Source organism: Balaenoptera borealis (assembly GCF_965194805.1).
Source record: "Balaenoptera borealis genome assembly, chromosome: 1".
In the NCBI taxonomy this organism is placed as follows: Eukaryota; Metazoa; Chordata; class Mammalia; order Artiodactyla; family Balaenopteridae; genus Balaenoptera; species Balaenoptera borealis.
In genome coordinates this window covers 186,330,085-186,351,978 of record NC_138860.1, presented here as the reverse complement: position 1 = coordinate 186,351,978, position 21,894 = coordinate 186,330,085, and the positions used below count along the sequence as shown (strand labels likewise).

General features: G+C 46.6%; 1 protein-coding gene across 1 annotated transcript; it reads left to right on the top strand.

Annotated features, from left to right (window-relative positions):
• Nucleotides 1-5,382: 5,382 nt before the first annotated feature.
• PGD (phosphogluconate dehydrogenase) lies at nt 5,383-20,570 on the top strand. The gene is made up of 13 exons (XM_082352991.1): nt 5,383-5,537; nt 6,136-6,211; nt 6,910-7,089; nt 9,389-9,454; nt 10,126-10,244; nt 11,949-12,018; nt 14,699-14,833; nt 16,429-16,618; nt 18,957-19,087; nt 19,310-19,443; nt 19,861-19,960; nt 20,105-20,227; nt 20,325-20,570. Exons 1-13 carry the CDS (start codon nt 5,530-5,532, stop codon nt 20,442-20,444), a joined length of 1,452 nt encoding a protein of 483 aa, XP_082209117.1. The 5' UTR covers nt 5,383-5,529; the 3' UTR covers nt 20,445-20,570.
• The last annotated feature ends 1,324 nt before the right edge of the window (nt 20,571-21,894 follow it).

The window sequence follows — 21,894 nt, the reverse complement described above, 5'->3', positions numbered from 1 at the left end:
GTTGTGACAAATATACCATGGTAGTGTCAAGATGTTAACAATAAGGGAAAGGTGAGGGCTATATAAGGGAACTTTCTGAACTGAGAAACTTTTCTATAAATATAAGTCTATTCTAATATTTAAGTGGACAAGCAAAAGATTTGAATGGAGGTCTCACCAAAGAAGATATGTGAGTAGCTAGTAAGCACTTGAAAATGTGTTCACCCTTATTAGGGAAATGCAAATTAAAACCACGATGAGATCCTACTTCACACCCACTAGGATGGCTATAATCATAGATAGTATCAAGCGTTGGCGAGAATGTGGAGAAAGTAGAACCCTTGTACACTGCTTGTGGGAAAGGGTATAGCCACTTCAAAAATAGATTAGCAGTTCTTAAAAAGTTAAACATACACTTAGCATATAACCCAGCAATTTCACTCCCAAGTATCTACCCAAGAGAAATGAAAATATGTGCCCACACAATGATTTGTGCATGAATGTTCAAAACAATTATTTATTCTTTAATGCCCAACCTAGAACAATCCAAATAGCCAACAGATAAAAGGATAAACAAAATTATGCACAATGAAATATGACTCAGCAATAAAAAGGAATGTACTACTCATAAATACAATGATATGGATAAGTCTCAAAAACATTATGCCAAGTGAAAGAAGCCAGACACAAAAATTACATATTATTCCATTTATTTCTAGGAATAAGCAAAACTGTGCAGACATTAAATAGATCACAGGTTTCTGGGGCTGGGGTGGGAGCAGAGATTGACTACAAACAGGCACTTTTGTGGCGTGTTGGAAACTTTTGGGGTGATGAAAGTGTTCTAAAAAGGATTGTGGTGATGGTTACACAACAGTATAAATTAACTAAAAATCATCCAACTGTACACTTTTATAATGTATGAAATCGTTGGCATATAAATTATACTTCAATCTTTTTTCTTTATGTACAGTGCTATGAAAAAATAATACCATTTTAAACTAGCATACCAACATAATTTATCATTCAAGCCAGAACAATTTTGAGAGTGAAAAGGATTGCTATTAAAACTATGCAAGAAGGGCTTCCCTGGTGGCGCAGTGGTTGAGAATCTGCCTGCCAATGCAGGGGACACAGGTTCGAGCCCTGGTCTGGGAAGATCCCACATGCCGCGGAGCAAATGGGCCCGTGAGCCACAACTACTGAGCCTGCGCGTCTGGAGCCTGTGCCCTGCATCAAGAAAGGCCGTGACGGTGAAAGGCCCTCGCACCGCGATGAAGAGTGGCCCCCGCTCGCCACAACTAGAGAAAGCCCTCGCACAGAAACGAAGACCCAACACAGCCAAAAATAAATAAATAAAAAAAAATAAAATTAAAAAAAAAAAAAACTATGCAAGAAGACAGGTGTGAACAAGGACTGTCCCAGACCAACTGGCTTGAATGGTGCCCCTTTTACAAAACTGTCATTGGACAGCAACAGTTAGTGGCCATCTGTTATGTGCAGAGCATCGGAAGGTGATAGAAATACACTTAGGAAGGAGATAGACATGGTCCCTGTCCTTTCAGATTGATGGCACAGTGAGGGAGATAGAAACGAAGGCAGCAACAAGCCCAGTGCTGTGGGCACGTCGGGGGAGGCATCCAAGTCATGCTGGGAAAAGAGAGGAAACTGTGAGCAAGGACTGCAAGGCAGTGGGAGGTAACAAGGACAAGAGCAGGCAAAACAGTGACCCAGGCCCTGTTGTGGAACCAGAAAGTAATTCAGTGTCTGTAACATAGCCTAAGGGAAGAGGACAGAGGTGAGTCCTTGTCTCACACTGTTGTGTATTGTGAAAAAAAGGACTGTGGTGCTTGAATTTGAAAGTAAAATGTATCATCTGGGCTGGAGATCTAGCAGAGAAAGGGCTGTTTCACCACTCTGGTCAAGTTGGTCACATTGGTCAGCCCTGTGGACCAAGCTCAGACTGAGCGCATGTTCCCAGACACTGTATTGGGATCCTCTGGGGAGAAAAAAGCACTTTTAATAGGATGTGCTGGTGCCCTAAAGGGGTGTAGAACAGAGGTCATGACTATGGGGAAGAGGAGAAGATGCCTGGGATGATGTATCTGGATCAGGAAGATAGACACTGTGAAATGCACAGGCGTGTCGTCAAGTAGGAATTTTTCCGACAGCAGACAATTCAAGTAACGGACCATTTTCGCACCAGCTGAGCTTGATCTATGGGAACTACTCAGGAGCATGGCAAGAAGCTGCAAACGTGTTCTTCTACCTCTCTCTCCCCAGAAGCTTTCACAAGGAAGCTGGGAGAAATTTTTTGTCAGTCCTATTTTCCACTATGGTTTATGTCTCTCCTTTCTGAGTCCCTTTCATAAAAAAAGGTAGAAACTAATGTATGAGTACTAAGTACTAGACACAAGTCCCACTGGCTTCATTTAACCCTAGAGCTACCCTGTGAGATCTTTGTCATTCCTGTTTCACACATGAGGAAACTCTGAGATTCGATAACTTGCCCCAGTTGCACAGTTAGAAAGAAATGGAACTGGAGCCAGCTAAAGCCAGCGTTGACACCAAAACCCATTGCTTTTCCCTCTCCAGCAAGCAGCTTCCAAGAAAGACACTCCAGATCATTTGAGAAGCCATCTGATCTGACTTCTGGGACAACGTACTATCCGGCCACTGAGGCTGTCTCCCAGTCCCAGGTTTTATTGAGAGGGACTTGGAGAGCATCCAATCCATCCCACAAGGTAGTTCTAGTGTCTGTCACTATGTGACTCAGCAAGTCGCGGCTCTCTGAGCCCCAATTTCCTCATCCCTAAAATATGAGTTGGGCTAGATCAGTGGCTCTCAAACCTGGTTGATGTCAGGACCCCTTTACACGCTTAAAAATTATTGAGGACCCGAAGAGCTTTTGTTTATGTGAGTTATGTCTATTATTATTTACCATTTTAAAAATTAAACTTCGGAATAACAGTTTCCCAAAACAAAAGGAAATGCAGCGAGATGAGTGGAATTGTTTGACAATTTTGTAAATCTCTCTAATGTCCTACAGCTTAAGACAGCTGGATTCTCATATCTGCTTCTACATTTAATCTGTTCCGTATCACATGTGATGTAGTCTCTGGAAAACTCCACTGTACTCTTGTGAGAGAAGGAGAATGAAGAAGGCAAATAACGTCTTACTGGTACCATGGAAATAGCTTTGTCTCCACTTCCCCTGCAGGGGCTTCCAGAGGTCCTGACCACCCCCTTTTTAAAAAAAAAAAATTATTTATTTTTGGCTGCGTTGGGTCTTCGTTGCTGTGTGCGGGTTTTCTCTAGTTGCAGCGAGGGGGGGCTATTCTTCGTTGCAGCGTGCGGGCTTCTCACTGTGGTGGCTTCTCGTTGCGGAGCACAGGCTCTAGGTGCGCAGGCTCAGTACTTGTGGCACGTGGGCTCAGTAGTTATGACTCGCAGGCTCTAGAGCGCAGGCTCAGTAGTTGTGGCACACGGGTTTAGTTACTCTGCAGCATGTGGGATCTTCTAGGACCAGGGCTTGAACCCGTGTCCCCTGCATTGGCAGGTGGATTCTTAACCACTGCGCCACCAGGGAAGCCCCCTGACCACCCTTTGAGAATTGTTTCCTCTAGCACTCAGAATCACCTGGGGGGTCCTGATAAAATGCACATCTGGCCTATCCCAGACCTGTGGTATCAGAATTCACATTTAATAAGCCTCCTTGCACACTGGAGTTTGGGGACACCGGGCTGGGAGAGCTCCAAGATTCCTGCCAGCCTGGTTCATCCAAAGCTACCAAGTGACCTGTTTCGGTAGAGTTGGGATTAAGGCCCAGGTCTCAGTGCAGGGCTCGCGGTGGCAGTCAGCGCCTGCTCTCTGGCTTGCCTGGCTTATCGGTTCACATCTCCCTACTCACTTTCCCATTCAGGGAAGTGCTGAGGGCAGCTGGGCACCTCGCTTACAGCTTTAAAATAAATATTAGGCTTGCTTACAGCCATACATTTCTGCACACAGCAGAAGCAAGAAGAAGTGAAGGACGGAACCCATGGGGCAGGGACCTCCCTTGCCCACAGGAGGAAGTTGTGTGCTAAGCTTGGCCCCCCCGGGTATCTGTGCAGTGAGTCATCCACAGCTCATGAGTGTCGGGCCAGGCAATGGGAGCATAAAAAAGAAAAGAAAAACTATACCCTCAGGAGTGTAAGGTCTGGCTGGTGCAAAAGAGGCAAATGTGGAAGCAACTCAAGGAAAAGAACAAATTGCATAAAGAATGTCTCTAGTGGAGAAACCCTAATGTAGAATACTTACATACTGGATAAAGTGGACTGTACTAGATATTGCTTTTAAATTTCAAAGTAAGATTCCACAATTGCACTTTAAAAATATTGTGATTTAATTAACACACACAAAAAAACGCAAAAAACCCGGCTATAGTGGGGCATTTGCTTACATGGAAGCTATAACAGTATCTGTTAAAACCTATGTTACAAAGTAACCTGTGCAATTGGTGCACAGGATGGAAATAGCCTTGGCCTTGAATCGGTCACAACTGGGCCACTAACTAGCGTTAACTAGCTGCAGTGACTCTAGTAATGTAACATCTGTTGAGCACTTACTATGTGCAAGGCACTGTTAGGTGACATGAAGCGTTCACAGAAAGCAAAAACCCTAAAACGCACCGGAGGAGCTAAGCCTTGTTCACAAGCATCTGCACCAGAGGCGGCAGGGTTCAGGGCTGAGAGTTAAGATGCCTCGTGCACTGTGGACCGTGCACGTGGGAGATGCGTATTTCATGCCCTGGACCGCCATTCACCAGCACGTCGCCTCTAGTTCCTCAGCTGTACGGGAAGGGGTTCAGTGACACGACCTCCAAAGCCTGGCCCCATCGCACCCCTGCAAGGACATTCCCCGCCTGCTCTCTCTGCGCCTGTTTCTCCACCTGCAAAAAGGTCTCCCACACAAGGTCATGGTGAGGAGCAACATTTCCTGGCACCCATCACACGTGCCCACGGACAAGAATACACCTCGGACCCTGCCCGGGTGGGGCAATTTCACGCGTCAACCCCAGAGTGCACCGCAGCGACGGGAGGAAGACGTGATGGACCCTTGGACAACAGGCGTCCAAGTGCCCGCTACACTAGAAAGCGCGGCCCGACGTGAGCCACCACCCTTCCGCCCCGAGCCGCGGAGCAGAGCCCAGGCCCTCAGTGTCCTTTGCCCCGAGCCAGAGCCCGGCCCCCTCCACCTTTCCCCGCGTCCCGCGCCTGCGCCACGCCCCCGCGCTCTTTGGGAAGATGGCATCGATGTGCTCGGCGCTCTCCTGAGCCAGCCCTAGAAGTGGGCGGGTCCATTTGCCTCAGGTGGTCTAACAGGCGCCGGGGCGGACCAATGGCGTGGCTACGTGGCTCCGCCCCTTCCTTGCGATTGGCCGGCGCTGGAAAGCCGCGGCCTGGGCCTCGGGAGGCGAGCCGGAGAGGGATTCAGTCCCGGTCGTCCGCGTCGCGCGTTCGCTGATCGCCGGCTCTCTTCGGTCCAGCCCGCTCTGCCGCCGCCGCCGCCATGGCCCAGTGAGTGGCCGCCCGCGGGCGGCCGGGGAATTTTCCGAGGGCCGACGCGGAGGCCGGAGTCGCCCCAGACGTCGCCTCGCCCCGGGGGTCGCCTGAGCCCGGCCTCGTGGCGCCCGGAGCCCCGGACCCCGAGCCAGCCCCGCGGCCTCGCCTTTCCTCGGACCCAGCCCCTCTGCCCCTCGCGGCGGCGCAGGCGGATCCGGTTCCAAGGAAGGGCGGGAGGGGAAGGGACAGGCGTGGCCGCGGGAAGCCCGGGCCGCTGGACGGCCCGGCTGTGGGAGGCGGGAGGCCTGGGACGAGTCGTCAGCAGCTCGGCTAGAGTGCAGAAGAGGCTTCGTGCCGTGGACCCCCTCCTGCGGGCATGTTTGGTTGGCCCAGGAGAACATGAGGACCCGTGAAGTGGCAGAGCGGGGTGGCCCGCCTGGAGTTTCACGGAAAGCTGCAAGCCCGGGATCTAAAGTGCAAAAGGGAGGAGGGGGTTAGAGGAAAGTTAAGACGAGTTATCAATCACAGCAAAAGCTAGAAAGCTCTGGGTCCCTGACTTGGAATGAATTAAATGCAACTGACAGTTTCCTTTGTTCCTTTTGCCGTCTTTCAGAGCTGACATTGCCCTGATTGGACTGGCTGTCATGGGCCAGAACTTAATTTTGAACATGAACGACCACGGCTTTGTGGTAAGTTAGGAGGGGCACACTCTTCCCTTAGGGGTTCTTGTTGCCTTAGTCTGAGTGCTGGTGACCGTTCTGATTCCGAAGATCCCATATAAGCTGGAACATGGTTCTCTTTATATGTGCTCTGTTGCTGCTTAGGACATTTTTGCAAGAGATCGAGAAGCACCACTTTACATGTGGGTGTGGGAGGGGCAGCTCCACAATTCTCTGAGGAAGAAGAGTCCTGCTAAATGTATCTGCAGATTCTGTCAGTTCTGCAGCCTTGAATAAACCTGTTGGTATCCTAAGGAGGAGAAATCCCGCTGGGAGTATAGATTTCTGACTTTATTGCCTAATGGGATCTGGTGAGACGTTGGGGTGTGAATACTAAACTGGCTTAGATACAAGGATTATCAGTGACAGAAGATAACAGTCTGGAACTAGCTTGTTCCCAGATTTGAGTCCTAACCAAATAGCGACAGACTCTGTCTAGCCTGATAAGTTTTGGGCAGTTGACATTTGCCTATATTCAGTTCTGTGCCTTTTCATCCTATTAAAATTAACTTTACGGTGATCAGTCAGCACTTGGGTGGGGAAAAGGTAGAATCAGGGTCCTACCTCCCCAAAACCTTGGGCTGCATAGAAATTCCCTTGTCACTTGGTCCTCAGTCTGAAGGTCTTGTGTGTCCCAGATCTCCTGATCAGGCCTTTTGTCCTTCTAGGTCTGTGCTTTTAATAGGACGGTCTCCAAAGTTGATGATTTCTTGGCCAATGAGGCGAAGGGCACCAAGGTGGTTGGTGCGCACTCCTTGGAGGAGATGGTCTCCAAGCTGAAGAAGCCTCGGCGGATCATTCTGCTTGTGAAGGCTGGTCAGGCCGTCGATGATTTCATTAAAAAATTGGTGAGGCCAGCTCTCTCCCCGCCGCTACTCGTGTGACAGAACATCTCTCGTTCCCTTCCTTTAGCTATTTCACTTTTTTTTTTTTTTTTTTTTTTTTTGTCTGCGTCGGGTCTTAGTTGCGGCACGCGGGGTCTTCCGTTCTGGCGCGCAGGCTATAGAGCGTGCAGGCTTAGTTGCCTTGCGGTATGTGGGATCTTAGCTCTCCAACCAGGGATCGAACCCGCATCCCCTGCATTGGAAGGCGGATTCTTAACCACTGGACCCCCAGGGAAGTCCCTCACTTCTTTTTGCTTAAGAAATTTTGTCCCTTTTCAATTTCTGGATATGATCTGCTCAGTTCTGACAAAATGTTGCTTAAAAGTCTCAGTGTTGGTTAACTTGACTGGCACCAATTAAGTAACAACATACCCTCAAGTGGTAATAATTCTTAGTGTATAAAATTCTGAGGACAACAAGAGACACGTCCATAAGAATTCATTATCAACCAGAAGAGAAACAGTAGTAATCTCAGTGAGCTCTGTCTTTGATATTCAAAAGAAAAACTTATAGTTTTGATTGTGTATTATGAATGTTTAGTGCTAGTCACTATTAAACCTTACTGTCCAAATTTAGAAATAGAGTTCATCTTTCTCAGTATTCCTATAAAGCAACAATTCTCAAATTGTTGTATCATTTAATATAAATGACAAGAGATCCCCTTAGGGAGTCCTAGCAAATGTATCTTTTTTTGGAAGAAGAAAGTAGGCACCTGGGTGGTGCTGGCCGTGCTGTGGCAGGTGTCTGCCTCAGTGCAGTTCTGGTCTCTGATCATCAGCTGAGGGGGCGTTTGCGTCACGGAGGTGCTGATCTTGGTTCTTTGGCACATTGTAGTCTGACCCCTTATTTAGGCTTTCCGCCACCTCAGGGCCAGGGGATAGTGGACCCATTTGTTCGTGGTCACCGCCATCTGTACTCTCCCCAACTTGTTCTCACCGGAGGCCTGATGGCCACTCCCCCACTGGGGTGTCTGCGGGAGAGGAGGGGCCGAAGGGACAGCTGCCTTTTCCCCAGGGAGCGTGCCCGGCAGCTTCTGGTCAAAGCGCTGTTGCTGTAAGCTTCTGGGGGGACGCCTCTAGGGCCCCTTTCCTCAGCATACCTCTGGGGGAAGATCACACTGTATTAAGCAGGAGGATTGCCCTCACCGTCAGTAAATGGAGACAACCTCATTGCCAGTGCCCTGCAGCCTTGGGGTGCTTTTCCTTCAGGAAGAAAAAAATGCAGATGGGTGAAGGAGAATCAGTGGGAATAATTTATTTATTGGGTTGGCCAACGCGTTCGGTTTTAAGTAAACATAAAAGACATTTTTTATCTTCACCAAGAACTTTATTGAACAACGTATTCTTTAATCAGAAGAACTTTCTGGCCAACCCCATAGATACTCAAAAACAGTTCTACAGTATCAGCTCTGAAAAAACCAAGGCATTAGCCATTTGGAAGAAATGTTTTGTTGTGAGAAGTGTTGTAACAATAAACAAAGGAAAGGGATGAACATTCCTTTCCCAGAGGAGTAATGTTACCAGTGGGGTTGTTTGTACAGGGAGAGGAATTTGTAACCAGTATGCTACCGTTAAAAAAAAAAAGACCTAGAAAGGAAGAACGTTGCGATAAAGGACACACCAGACTTTTTGTGTAGTAAGATGCCAAGCTGCCTATGGTCAGCTACAGACAGAATGGACTGAAAAATGGTAGAGTACTCTTCAGCATAGGACAATATTAAGTAATGTTACCTGGAGCCTTGTTGGGGGAGATTGAATAATGAATACAGTAATAGAGCCAGCCTGATTGGTGTGGCGTAGGAAGATACTTTTGTTCAAGGCCTGGTCTCTTGCTGCCATCTCCAAGTGGTGGTGATCAAATTGTTTATTCATACACAAAACCATTTGATATTTACTGGACCCCTACTCTGTTCTAGGCAGAGATTTTATAGGTCTTTTAGAGCTAATCCAATCTGGGAATAAAAATCAGGCAGGTGGTACACATTGGAAACACAATTTTCCAAGTAGGTTTTGTTTGTTGTAAAAATCTTAGTTAAAAAGAATTATTTCGGTTGTGGAGAGTTCTGACTGTGTTTGCTAGCCCTGAGCTTTTAAATAAGGTCTAGCTCTAGCCCCAGAGAGGATTGTTGAAGATTAAATAATATATGTATACTTTCAGACAGGGTTTATTTGGGATAAATTCTTGTTTGCTTTAATTGGTCAAGGTATGTTTATTTTTGTCTTTCATTTTTTTGGTCCTCCTTAATGCTGGTGTCTGGTTACAGGTACCCTTGTTGGACACTGGTGACATCATCATTGATGGAGGAAATTCTGAATATAGGGATACCACGGTAAGCATTCTTCAGTTCACATTCTTCCAGGTTTTGAGAACATTCTAGAAAAAAGTACCAGCATTGCACATGTGACAGAAGAGTAGACGTCTTTCTGTGGTGCTCTTTTGGGATTGGCCATCAAGACATACCTGATGGATGAGGTTCTCATTGGTCACACACATAACTCAAAAGAATGACTGCTGCTTAGATACGGCAGCCTGGGCGTTTATGCTTAATCTTCCCTTCCTGTCCCGCCACTCCGTGATACATCAGTGTGCAACGTGGGTGAGCCCCTCTGTGCTGATGGTCTCGTGTGCTGGGAGAAGTCCCTGTATCATCTACGTGTCAAATAGTCATAAGTCATGCTTGTATTAAACCAACTCTTCATTGAGTCTTACTGTACAAGGTCTTTTCCTGTAAAATGAGAATGTATGTTTAGCTTTATTATTTCCCTTTGAGGACAGGGTAGCCATCTTAAACTTCCATGGATTTTTTTTTTTTAATTCCCAAACAGAGGGGATTAGTAAGTCAGAAAGGGGATTAAATTTCTTGAATGACCAGGTTATTCGTGGATCCTTGGGTCATTTAAGTCAATTGTGGGATCTCCATACCTGTCTTATACCTCTTCTCATTCAGTGGGAGAAACTGATTTTAGGGAAGCATGATGAAATTCTTTTTCTCTCATGTAGAGACGGTGTCGAGACCTCAAGGCCAAGGGAATCTTGTTTGTGGGGAGCGGAGTTAGTGGTGGAGAGGACGGGGCCCGGTATGGCCCATCACTTATGCCAGGAGGGAACAAAGAGGCTTGGTGAGTACCAAAGGCACCACCCTTGCGTCGGCACAGGGAGCCTGAACCTTGAGAACGGGTGAGCTGTGAGCAGTTCTGCCACCCGATCTCCTCTGTGCAGTCAGTGTTGGAGATGGGAGATGCTGGAAATATTTATGTATACATTTTGTGGCTTTGACGTAACGCGTGTGCCTGTTCCTCCTTTCCTTTTTTCTTCTGTTATTTCCTCTCGTACCAATAATGGAAGTTCTAAATAGGCTTCAAGGGTTTAGAGGCTTTAACGAGGCAGCTCAGATAACGTCCTGTGCACTGTCTGGACTTAGGAGCAAGGTCTGCCTCTTCAGCCCGTATGTGGTGTATTTAACCATTGTGAGTAACGGCAAAATCAGACAGGGCCTCTTTCGTCCCAGGGAATGAGGTGGAAAATTTTTATTTGACTCGGGAAAAAACGAATTTTACACTGCTCACTGTGCTGTGTATAAGAGAAAGGGTTGGCCGCAGAAGGGGGGATGCTTTGGTGGCGATGTAGCAGGAGGGCTGTATAAGGCATAGGCTGGGGGTGATGAGCGGGATAGAGGATTAAAATGAAAAGATGCAAGTAATTAATTATACATAATGTAGACTGAGGGACACACCGCTGCTGAGACTGCAGGAAGAGAGAAAGCCAGATAGAGGATGGTAGAGAGATGGAGCAGAGGAGAAAGGAATAGAAGAGGAAGGATCCTTGTGGGGGAGACGTGGGAAGGTAACGCACTTTTCCGAGTGAGTTTGGTTTCCGATTATTCTAAACTTACATTAGGCATTAAAGTAAGGAGTGATCAAACCTAATCCCCAAAGGTGAGGGGTTGACTGGGGAAGATTAGTCTTTTAATTACCTCCCTAATGATTAAGTCTGGGGATTCTCTTCAGTATGTTAAAGTCTAGAAATAGAGGCCTTCCTGCTTCTCAAAAACTTAAAAATATTTATTTTGGGGTACCGCTAAGTGGGCTGTTACAAATGCAGACAATACACATGAAAAAGTCTGATATACAGAGGTGCTCTAGTTCTCATTAATACATTTTCTCACACTGACCTGTTAGAAGCAGAAATGGTACTTTTATCTGAAATAGTCAAAGTTCAGGGAAGCTCTAAAAGCTTAAGATGTAGCTACCCTAGCCCCCTCCTCCTGAGCGTTCACTTTGCAGCCCTGTGAGGTTTTGTGTCTGTACCAAAACCCTTTTGTGAAGAAGGCTTTATTGGTCAAAAGTGAGGAGAACAGTAGGGAACGGCGTCAGGAGTTACCCTGTACTCCTAGGGGAGGCGTGGAAGGAATGAAGAACAGTTGCTTTTTCTCTGGATGATAAGGAATGTAGCTCTTGGAAATGTTGCATGGTTCTGTCTGCCCAGAATCCTGCTGTGCTTGATAACATACATCCAGACTAACAGAAGCAGTCGCTACAGGAACGGCTTGGAATCACAGCTTCTCCTGATAGTGCAATAGAAATTTCTTCTGGGGCTTTGCTGACCCTCTTACCCAGCCTTTTTGTCTCCTGTCTCAAATCAGATCGTCTGCAGCCTCTGACTGATTTACCTTGCGGACTTAGCTTATTCATTACTTTTTTGTGGGCACTTCCACTGCCCGCTAGAAAGGAAACAGTTGGGGGGCGGGGGGGAGTCCTTGAGAATTTCGTGGAGACCCAGGCCTCCCCTTGTCAGCAGCTGAACCACCCACTTCCTTCCTACAGGCCCCACATCAAGGCCATCTTCCAGGGCATCGCTGCAAAAGTGGGGACTGGAGAACCCTGCTGTGACTGGGTACGTTGTGGGCCCCCCTGAAGCCAGTTGGCGCCACGGGCATCGACATGACCAGGTGCAGAGCAAGGATCACCGTGGTCCCAGCGGTTTGCTTTGTGACATAAGCTCCTCAATGTTTACGTCGCTAGCACAGCCGATGCCGAAAATGCGTCAATTGTACATGTCCTTGTATCTTAATTGGAGGTTGATATTAAAAGCAGCCCTTCTCAATTCATCTAAAATATGGATTCCTTAAAAAAGGAACAGGAAGGATGAGATGAAGTAAGATTTTTTTCTCCATGTTACTTCATGGCTAAAGAAAGAATGTCAGGGGAGTTGCCTGGTGGTCCAGTGGTTAGGACTCTGCACTCCTACCGCCGTGGCCTCGGTTCAATCCCTGCTTGAGGAACTAAGATCCTGCAAGCCGCATGGCGTGGCCAAAAAAAACAAAAAGAAAAGAAAAAGAAAGAAAGAATGTCAAGGGGGTGGGGGAAGAAAAAAAAAAGAGAGAGAATGTCAGAATCAAAAGTGGAGTTTGCTCCCTTGGGTAGGTATTGTGTGCTTAGAACAGAGTAAGCTGCAGCTCTTCGCCCTCACTGAATGTGAAGGAGGCCGAGGCACATTCTTTCCCTTCCTATATTTTGTGTTGCTGGTAAAATAAATTTTATCCCTTGTTACAGCCTCAGTCCATCCCATGGATGAAAAAAAAACACTAGGTAGGGGAGACCTGAGTTGTCGTTCTGGCTCTCCATTGACTAGCGGTGTGACATTAGGCAAGTCATTTTCTTCCATGGGCTTCAGTTTTCTCATCTGTCAAATATGGGGGTTGGACTGGATGACCTCCAAGTTCTCTTTAGCTCCTGATCCCCTTGCATTTTACTCTACGTGCCATTTTTATGATGTTAGTTTTGTTTTATATGAGATAAAAGGTAGAGAAGAAATGAGGACTTGGGCCCACGGGGGATAAGGGGAGGCCTCCCCCCGGGCCTGACAGTGCCTGGTGACTAAGCCGCTCCTCACGTTCTAACCAGTGGTCACTGAGTTCAGTCAGAACCTGCTTAGCATTGAGAGACGCTGGTGCTGTGATTTAGAAGACTGAGTAATTTTCTCACTAGTGTGAAGGATTGGGAAGGGAGCTTTTGTTCCTTGACAATACATTGCTACGGTAAAAAAAAAAAAAAAAAGTACAGTGACAGTAACTTCTTTTTAGATACATTTAGGACATAATCTTGAGGAAAATAACAGTACTTGCCTGTGTATCTTGATCAACTCCTGTTGACTTTCCATAACCCCAAGCCTTACTCTTAGGTTACTGAAAAGAAAAAACTGGTATAGATACTAAAAGCAGGCACCCCTTAGCTCAGTTTTGAAGTTACAGGAAGGAAGGGGTGAAGCAAGGTATTATTGGCCATGTTACTTCATGGCCAAAGAAAGTGTCAAAATCAGAATGGGGGGACTTCCTTGGTGGCGCAGCGGTTAGGAGTCTGCCTGCCAATGCAGGGGACACGGATTCAAGCCCTGGTCCGGGAAGATTCCACATGCCGCGGAGCAGCTAAGCCTGTGCGCCACAGCTACTGAGCCTGCGCTCTAGAGCCCACGAGCCACAACTACTGAGCTCGCGTGCCACAACTACTGAAGCCTGTGCACCTAGAGCCTGTGCTCCACAACAAGAGAAGCCACCGCAATGAGAAGCCCGCGCACCACAATGAAGAGTAGCCCCCGCTCGCCGCAACTAGAGAAAGCCCGCGCACAGCAACGAAGACCCAACGCAGCCAAAATAAATTAAAAAAAAAAAAAAAATCAGAAAGGGTAGGCCAGCCATGGAAACATAGATGGAGGAAGTCTCTGTGTCAGGGTGGCAGTGTGACAGCGTCCACCCCAGCAGTGCTGCCAGCGCTGGCCCACCGGCAGGCATATCCCTGTCATGGTGACGGGAGTGTCTGACTGCAGAGCTCTCCTTGTTCTGACTCCTTGTCCTCCAACCAGTTTTCAGATAATCTGGCTTCCCAAGTAGCTTGTCCACAGGGACAGAATGTGTTGATCAGACTAACACTTGTAACCATTAAGGTACATAGTTAAATTTCTCATCATAAATTCACAGACTGGTATTCTGATTTTATACATCTTGCCAGCTTTATTAGAAATCAGTACCTTGTCAGTTGTGGGACCCTGGCAAGAACACATTTCTGGGCTTACAAGGTTGAGGGCAGACCTTGCATCTGAGGTCATTTATCTCTCGGTGGCCATTACAACTACAGTACATTTATATATTGTTTAAAGTACAAGTGATTTAATTAGCCAGCTTCTTTTCACCTGTGGTTGCTAGAAAAATAACTTCAGGAAAAAGAAGACTCCTTTTACTTGTGGGAGGGGGCTGGGGAGTGGGGAGTTACTTTTAATAACAATGAGAAAGAATGGAAAATGTAGGCTAAAGACCTGTGGGTACTTAACAGTGAATTTGGGGATTTTGAAAAACCTTTAAAGGAATGAATTTGGAGTTAGTTTACAATAGCATCGTGCTGGATTGAGGCTTGTGTTGGGTTGTTAATATGGTGAGTCTTTTTTTGAAAATACTATAAATATTTGTTCGTATTTGTTATTTTTTGTATGGGGAGGGAGCCTTGCCAAAGAACTGGATGTGGGCTTCTCTGGTGTATTTCCTGGCTCCCTGACGGCCTCTCGGCGCTTGTGGCTCTAACAGGTGGGGGACGAGGGGGCAGGACACTTTGTGAAGATGGTGCACAACGGGATAGAGTACGGAGACATGCAGCTCATCTGCGAGGCCTACCACCTGATGAAAGACGTCCTGGGCATGGAGCACAAGGAGATGGCAGAGGTGAGTCCCGGGCCCTGGGTGGGGAGCGCTGCTCAGGTGAGAAGGCTTTGTTGGTGACAGTAAGTCCTTCCTCATTCTTTTTCCCTTGGTCATTCTGGTGGCCTGGATGGACTCAGCCTAATCTAAGGGAAGCTCTCAGTAACAGAACCATAAAATCTGATAGCCAGTCACTAAGCCAGAAGTTCCCAGAGACTCTTGGTGTAATCGTCTCTCCCACTCAGGGACCCTGACTGTGTGTCAGGCCTGTGTCACTTAACCGCCTGGTCTCGTTTGATCCTCCGATGGTCCCACGTGGGAGGTGCCGCAGAAGCTCGCTTTTCTGATCCAGGTGGGACTGGCTGTTAGCTGTTCAAAAAAGGTTGTCAGAGTTGGGAAACATAAGCATTTCCCCCAACATTTTATTCTGAAAATGTTCAAACATACAACAAAATTGAAAGAATTTGACAGTGATCACTTACATACACACAACCTAGATTCTACCATTAACATTTTACTCTGCTTACTTTGTGGAATATCTGTCCATCCCTCTATCATTTTTATCTTTTTTAAAAAATACACTTCAAAATAAACTGCAGACATTTGTACTGTTTTCTCTAAATACTTCAGCATCATTAACTAGGCAAACATTTATTTTAATTGAAAATATAGGAAGGTATGTTCAATCACCCATCATTTCATGGAGAGCCAGGTCCTTTTTAAGTGTGGCTCTGCTGATTAGCATTCTAATCAACTTTCTTATCATCTAGAATTTGTAGTTTCAGTTATTTCAAGTGGAACATGATTTAAAGACACTTGCAAGGCACACAGTGCAGAATCCTTCCAGATGTTTTACATTCTTTTCCCTCCTAATTTTAAAATTTGTGTTGGGAATTCCCTGGTGGTCCAGTGGTTAGGACTCTGCACTCTCACTGCCAAGGGCCTGGGTTCAACCCCTGGTTGGGGAACTAAGATCCCACAAGCCATGTGGTGTGGCCAAAAAAAAAAAAAATTGTGTCATCCCCACTTATTTTGTTTCACCAACTTGCCTTTATTGTTCTTTCCAAAACAGTTTGACTTAGTTTTCATAGAAACATTGCTTTTCCTTTTGTGTTCGTATTTAATTGGTTTACATAATATGAGTACCAGGCACTGTTGGATGTTGGGGATATATTAGTGGGAAAAACAAAGTCCCTGCCCTCACGGACCTTGGAAAGACAGTAATGACTGAATATATAAAACTTGTTCGTGATCACTATTATAAAGAAAAGTAAACGGGAGGAAGAGGCTGCTCTAGATCGAGTGATCAAGGAACGTGACTGTACGAAAACCCAAGTGAGGTGAGGGGACACCTGGCTCTGAGGAAAGCACTGGCCTGGTGACCAGAAAACAGCACGACCAGGTTGAAATCAGAAGCAGCCGACTCTTGGTTAGCATAACACTCAGCTGGTGGAAGAAGCGTTCGGGTGTCCTGCACAGGAGCCTGGTAGCCTCAGGTGTTGGGCAGATTGTGAGCGTCGGCCAATATTTACATGGGAAAGGGATGAATCCGTTAAGGGAGCATCTCCGGTATAATCCTAGGTTCTCCCACATTGTTTTCTTTCACATCCTGCACACAGGCCTTTGAGGAATGGAATAAGACAGAGCTGGACTCATTCCTGATTGAGATCACAGCCAGTATTCTCAGGTTCCAAGATACTGACGGCAAACACCTGCTGCCAAAGATCAGGGACAGCGCGGGGCAGAAGGGCACCGGGAAGTGGACCGCCATCTCTGCCCTGGAGTACGGCGTCCCCGTCACCCTCATCGGTAACACTCAGCTTTGGATTGAACCTTTTCATCTCACTGTTTTGACCCTGATGTCCTTCAGGCAACTGAGAGTTACCAGATCTCTCAGAGAATCTGTTCAACCCTAGTCGGCTTTCCGAGTGCGGTCTGCTCTTTCTGCACTTGAATAAGTTGACAGTGTGAGAGAGGCTGAAGCTGCTTTTGAATCTCTTCTTTATAATCCTTCTGTCAGTCATGAGAAAACTCATTTCTTCTTTGAGAGAAATTCAAAAGTTACTACCTGTCTTATCCAGTTTGACTTTGGGGATCGGTTTAACATTAGTGATCAAATTATAGTCAATGACCTAAGATCTTTCTAATAGGGAAGCTAACTGTAATGGAATTTTTCATACAAAAGTTCACAGAATAATAAAAGTTTAGGTACTCAACATTTATTACTATTTTGCTGAGGTTTTTTTCTCAGATATTTGAGGAATAAAATATTACCTAAGCATTTCCAGTCCTTTAATATTCTTTTCCTAAATTCCTTCCCCTTCTTCTTTTAGAAGAAAACTACTGTCCTGAAGTGAGTGTATATCCTTCCCATCCATGTTTTTTATCTTGTCTTAATGAGCTAAGCATCAAACTCAAAAAGTTGTAGAAAAAAAAAAAAAAAAAAGTTGTAGAGAGAAGGAAATAATCAAAAGCAGAAATAAAACAAAAACGATAAGGGGATTAACGAAACTACATGATGGTTCTTTAAGAATAAAATAGATACATTCTGTCAAGATTGGAAAAGGAGAATGAAGGGAGGCTCCTGGTCTGCTTAATGAAGGCTGATCTTTGCTCCTGGCAGAATGGTTCCCCCTGTAGTAATAAAACAAGTTTTCTTGTTGGCTCTTCCAGACATAGGTTGCCTTTCCCTCCCTAGTCTCCTCCCGCCTTTGGTTTCCTGTTAATTATGCCTGACTCTGTTTACAGCTGACTGGGTAGTTGCAGGCACAGTTAAGGAGGGAAGCAGTTTGCTTTGTCCAGCTCTGCAGAGAAGGAAGCTGACTGCTTTTTAGCTAATCTGAGTGCTACCCTGGGCGGGGGCCCAAGGGCACAATAACTGGGAGCAGTTTTTTCATCACTGCCTCAAAAGGAGTCTTACTCTCTTGTTTCAGAGACTTTGTAGCCTACCTAAGTCACATCTCACTTTCTTCCTGCATGTCAGTTATTCTAACTCCAGTGTCCACCCTGCCCCGTCTAAAGCTGATGGCAGGCAGGCTTCCTCCCTGGCTATGTGCCATTCTTGTTTGTTGAACTAATGGGGAAGTGAGTCTTCCAGCTAATCTTTAGGTAACCCCCGAGGGTTACGCCACACTCGCCTCTTCCTGCCTTTTGTCTTGTGAAGCTTCCGCCCAGGAATGCTAAGTCATCATGTGTGTGCAGTGCAGGAGCCCAGAGGGCCAGGCAAGGACAAGGACAGGGAGACACCTGCTCTCAAGTTTATGGCCAGAACCCTTTCCTCAGAAATAAAGTCCTCTGTTAGTCCCAGAGGTTTTACTTCATTTTGTCTGTTGGGGGAAAAAATGGTTAATTTATTCTAATTATATAAAGTGTCAATTGGGCAAGCATTTATAAGTGATAATTTCTAAGATAGTAATATCTTAATATTAAAATACCATATTGGGGACTTCCCTGGTGGTCCAGTGGTTAAGAATCCACCTTCCACTGCAGGGGGCGCGGGTCCGATCCCTGGTCGGGGCACTAAGATTGCACATGCCGCACAGCACAGCCCCCCCCCCCAAAAAAAATTGAAATATTTTTTATTCAAATGAAGTAAAATTGTGAAACTGTAATGGTGACCATGGACATAGCAAAAACTAAACTGTAAGAATTAGAAAATGGAGTTTTTTGAAGGGTGAAGTCTCAGTGTACTCGTTGTTTCAAAGTGATGAGTATTAGTGCTTCAAAAGAAAATAAATGAAGTCTTTGGTGACCATTTATAAATTAAAGTCCTCGCAAATGAAACTGAAATTTTACTGGTGGACCAACACTGAGTAATTCTTAACAATAGTGGTTTTGCTCTTCGTATTTTCCCCTTAAAATTCCCCTTTGAAGTTGATGGTGATCTTTGAGGTTGAATACGTGTCTTTATGTTGGAAGACTGACTTGGAGTTGTCATTTTCAAATTAACCGTTAGAACTTTTTATGAAAGTTCTTTCTGATCCAGGTTAACCTTTGTGGCGGAAGGTTGAGACTTCCAGCTCGTGGAGAAACTGGGACTCGTGCTCCCTTGCTCTTCTCCCTCGTCCTCTCTGGCTCGTGTGTGCTCCTCCTCGGGTTCTGCGTGTGAGTTGTGGTGACTTGTTATCTCCCCCTTCCCCCCACGTAGGAGAAGCGGTCTTTGCTCGATGCTTATCATCTCTGAAGGACGAGAGGATTCAAGCCAGCCAAAAGCTGAAGGGGCCTCAAAAGGTCCAGTTCGAAGGAGATAAGAAATCATTCCTGGAGGACATTCGAAAGGTGGGGTGCCGCCCCGCAGTGGCAGCGGGGGTGGGACTGGTGGGGAGAACACCCCGAGGCCACGGGGAGGACGTGGGGTCAGTCCAGCCTTGCCTGTTGATCTGATTTGCAGCCTTTGCTAAACCGTGTCCTCGTTAGAGCTGCACTGCGGGGCGGGGGGGGTGTGGATTAGGCAGCCGTGGGCCAGCCGCAGCTCTGATGAGTCTTTGTGCCCTCCTTTAGGCCCTCTATGCTTCCAAGATCATCTCTTATGCTCAGGGCTTTATGCTGCTAAGACAGGCAGCCACTGAATTTGGCTGGACCCTCAACTATGGCGGCATTGCCCTGATGTGGAGGGGGGGCTGCATCATCAGGAGGTGAGTGGTCGGGGGGCCTGCCGCCTGCCGTGCGGGAGCGCCGCGGTCTTCGGGCGCGCTCGGGGACAGCTTCCCTGGAACTGGTGCAGTGAGTCCTCCCGCTGGGACGCTGGCGACCAGGCAGGTTTAGGGGTCACATCTCACTTTCTTCCTGCACGTCGGTTATTCTAACTCCAGTGTCCACCGTGCCCCGTCTAAAGTAGTTCTGTGAGCACGGTTGTGCCCTCGGCCCTCACCTCCCGGGACCTGGGCTGTCTGTATTCACGGCACATACAGCGAGCTGGTGGGGAGGGGGGACAGGTGCCTTCGTGCCTCGCGAGGGTATCTGTCAGCTTCCCACTTACTTCCCCTGCTTCCTGCCGGCGTTCAGCCTGCTAGTTAAGATTTATTGATTGTTTTCCCTCTTGATTATTTCAGTGTATTCCTAGGAAAGATAAAAGATGCGTTTGATCGAAACCCAGGACTTCAGAACCTACTACTAGATGACTTCTTTAAGTCAGCTGTGGAAAACTGCCAGGTATGTAGCCCAGAGTTGGGTGGTACAGGAATTCTGTCTCAGTGGGTTTTGCTCTGGGGGCGTCTGCTTTTTCATTTATGTATGAAAATCTGTTGTCTTTTCTGTGAGCTAATCACTAGTCTTTGGCTTTGCTTTTTTGCTCAGGACTCCTGGCGGCGGGCAGTCAGTACTGGTGTCCAGACAGGCATTCCCATGCCCTGCTTCACCACTGCTCTTTCCTTCTACGATGGATACAGACACGAGATGCTGCCGGCCAACCTAATCCAGGTGAGCTTTTGGAATAGGTGGTGAACATTAACCTGGGTGGTACCTAGGGTCATGTGCCTGCGTCTGTCCTATAACCAAACCATTTCTTGTGTTCTAGGCTCAGCGCGATTACTTTGGGGCTCACACCTATGAACTCTTGGCCAAGCCGGGACAGTTTATCCACACCAACTGGACAGGCCACGGTGGCAGCGTGTCCTCGTCTTCATACAACGCCTGATCAGATTCTGTTAGGCGCCACGACTCCACAGACCGGTACATTCCACTTGCCACACAGCACTGCTTACATGGCCCTTTGCCCTACTTTCTGCTCAGATCTTTGAAAATAAAGTGTCGTAAGAGACTCCTGAAGAGTCAACCCGAGTTTATTTGTAAAGTAGCTCTTTGAGAACCATCACGCCCTCTGCCCTCGCCTCTTGGGATGGAGCAGAAATTGAGCCTGTGCGCGACCTCGAGAGCCAGCTCCCTGAGGCAGTGTTTCCCGCGTGTCCCCCGTGGGTTAGGGAGACAGAGCTCTTCTCACATAGGTGGGAAAGGTTTTTGTGGAATTTGATCAAACTGGAGCCTTTGTATCATGCAGCTGAATTCCCTTTTCCCTTTATTTAATAAAAATTAAAAAAAAAGAAAAATCATATTTATGCTGCTTCTCCAGATTCTTAAACATTCTCACCTTATCCACACTGAGCCACATCCTCATTGGCAGAATGATGTGCACCTGGTTTCATTACATTTGAATTAGTTTATTTCCTTCCTTTATTTAGCCTTGTTAAATATTTTCCTCTTTGTTTTCTTTAAAAAAAAAAAAAAGAAAGAAAGAAAAGACCTCAATAATAGTACCAGGAACAGCAGAGTTAGGTAATGATTGACTCTGGAGGGAAGGGTGGGGAGAGGTAGTCAAGGGGTGGGTGTACAGGCTTATGACTGGACAAATTATTTAATCTATCTGGCCTCAGTCTTCTCATTTGTAAAATGGGGATAATCATCATGCCTGCCTCCTTAAGGCTATTTTGAAGATTCACCTAGTAAAAACAGACCGACACTTGACACATAATAAGCACCTACATAAGTGGTAATTATTATTATTACCACTTCGGGGTGTGCCTGTCCCTGAAGCAGTGGCGTTTCTGAGAGTTAGAAACCAAATGTTACTTCTCAGCGCTCACTGGTGAATTCACTTTGCAAACCAGCCCTCAAAAAGTTCCTGGCGGGGCTCCTCTGTGTGCTCAAGTGTGTATGTTAAGACAGACAGATCTTAACTGAATACACTACCGCCATAACCCCTTCACCACCACCCTGCCAGCGGGTGGATCTTGGGGAAAGAAGGCAGATTCTGAGTCAGCAGGTCTGGGGTGGGGCCCCACATTCTGTATTTCTAACGAGCAACCAGGTGGGGCCATTATGGCACAGTCAGGGCAAAATAAACGGAAGCTCCTTTATCGCTAAAAGAATATAACCGTCCTTTGCCTAGGTCCTTGACAGGGAGGGTTTTTTTTACTATATATGATTTCATGCCTTTGGAATTTTACATCCCATGACTTATTTGAAAAATTAATGTCTGCCACACAGTGAATACTATTTAAGGTTGACTATTACCTACTTCCTGCTGAAGGTGAGGTGGTCGAACAATTCTGAAAGTGGATAGAGGTGGCCATGGATGGGTTCTGCCCCCA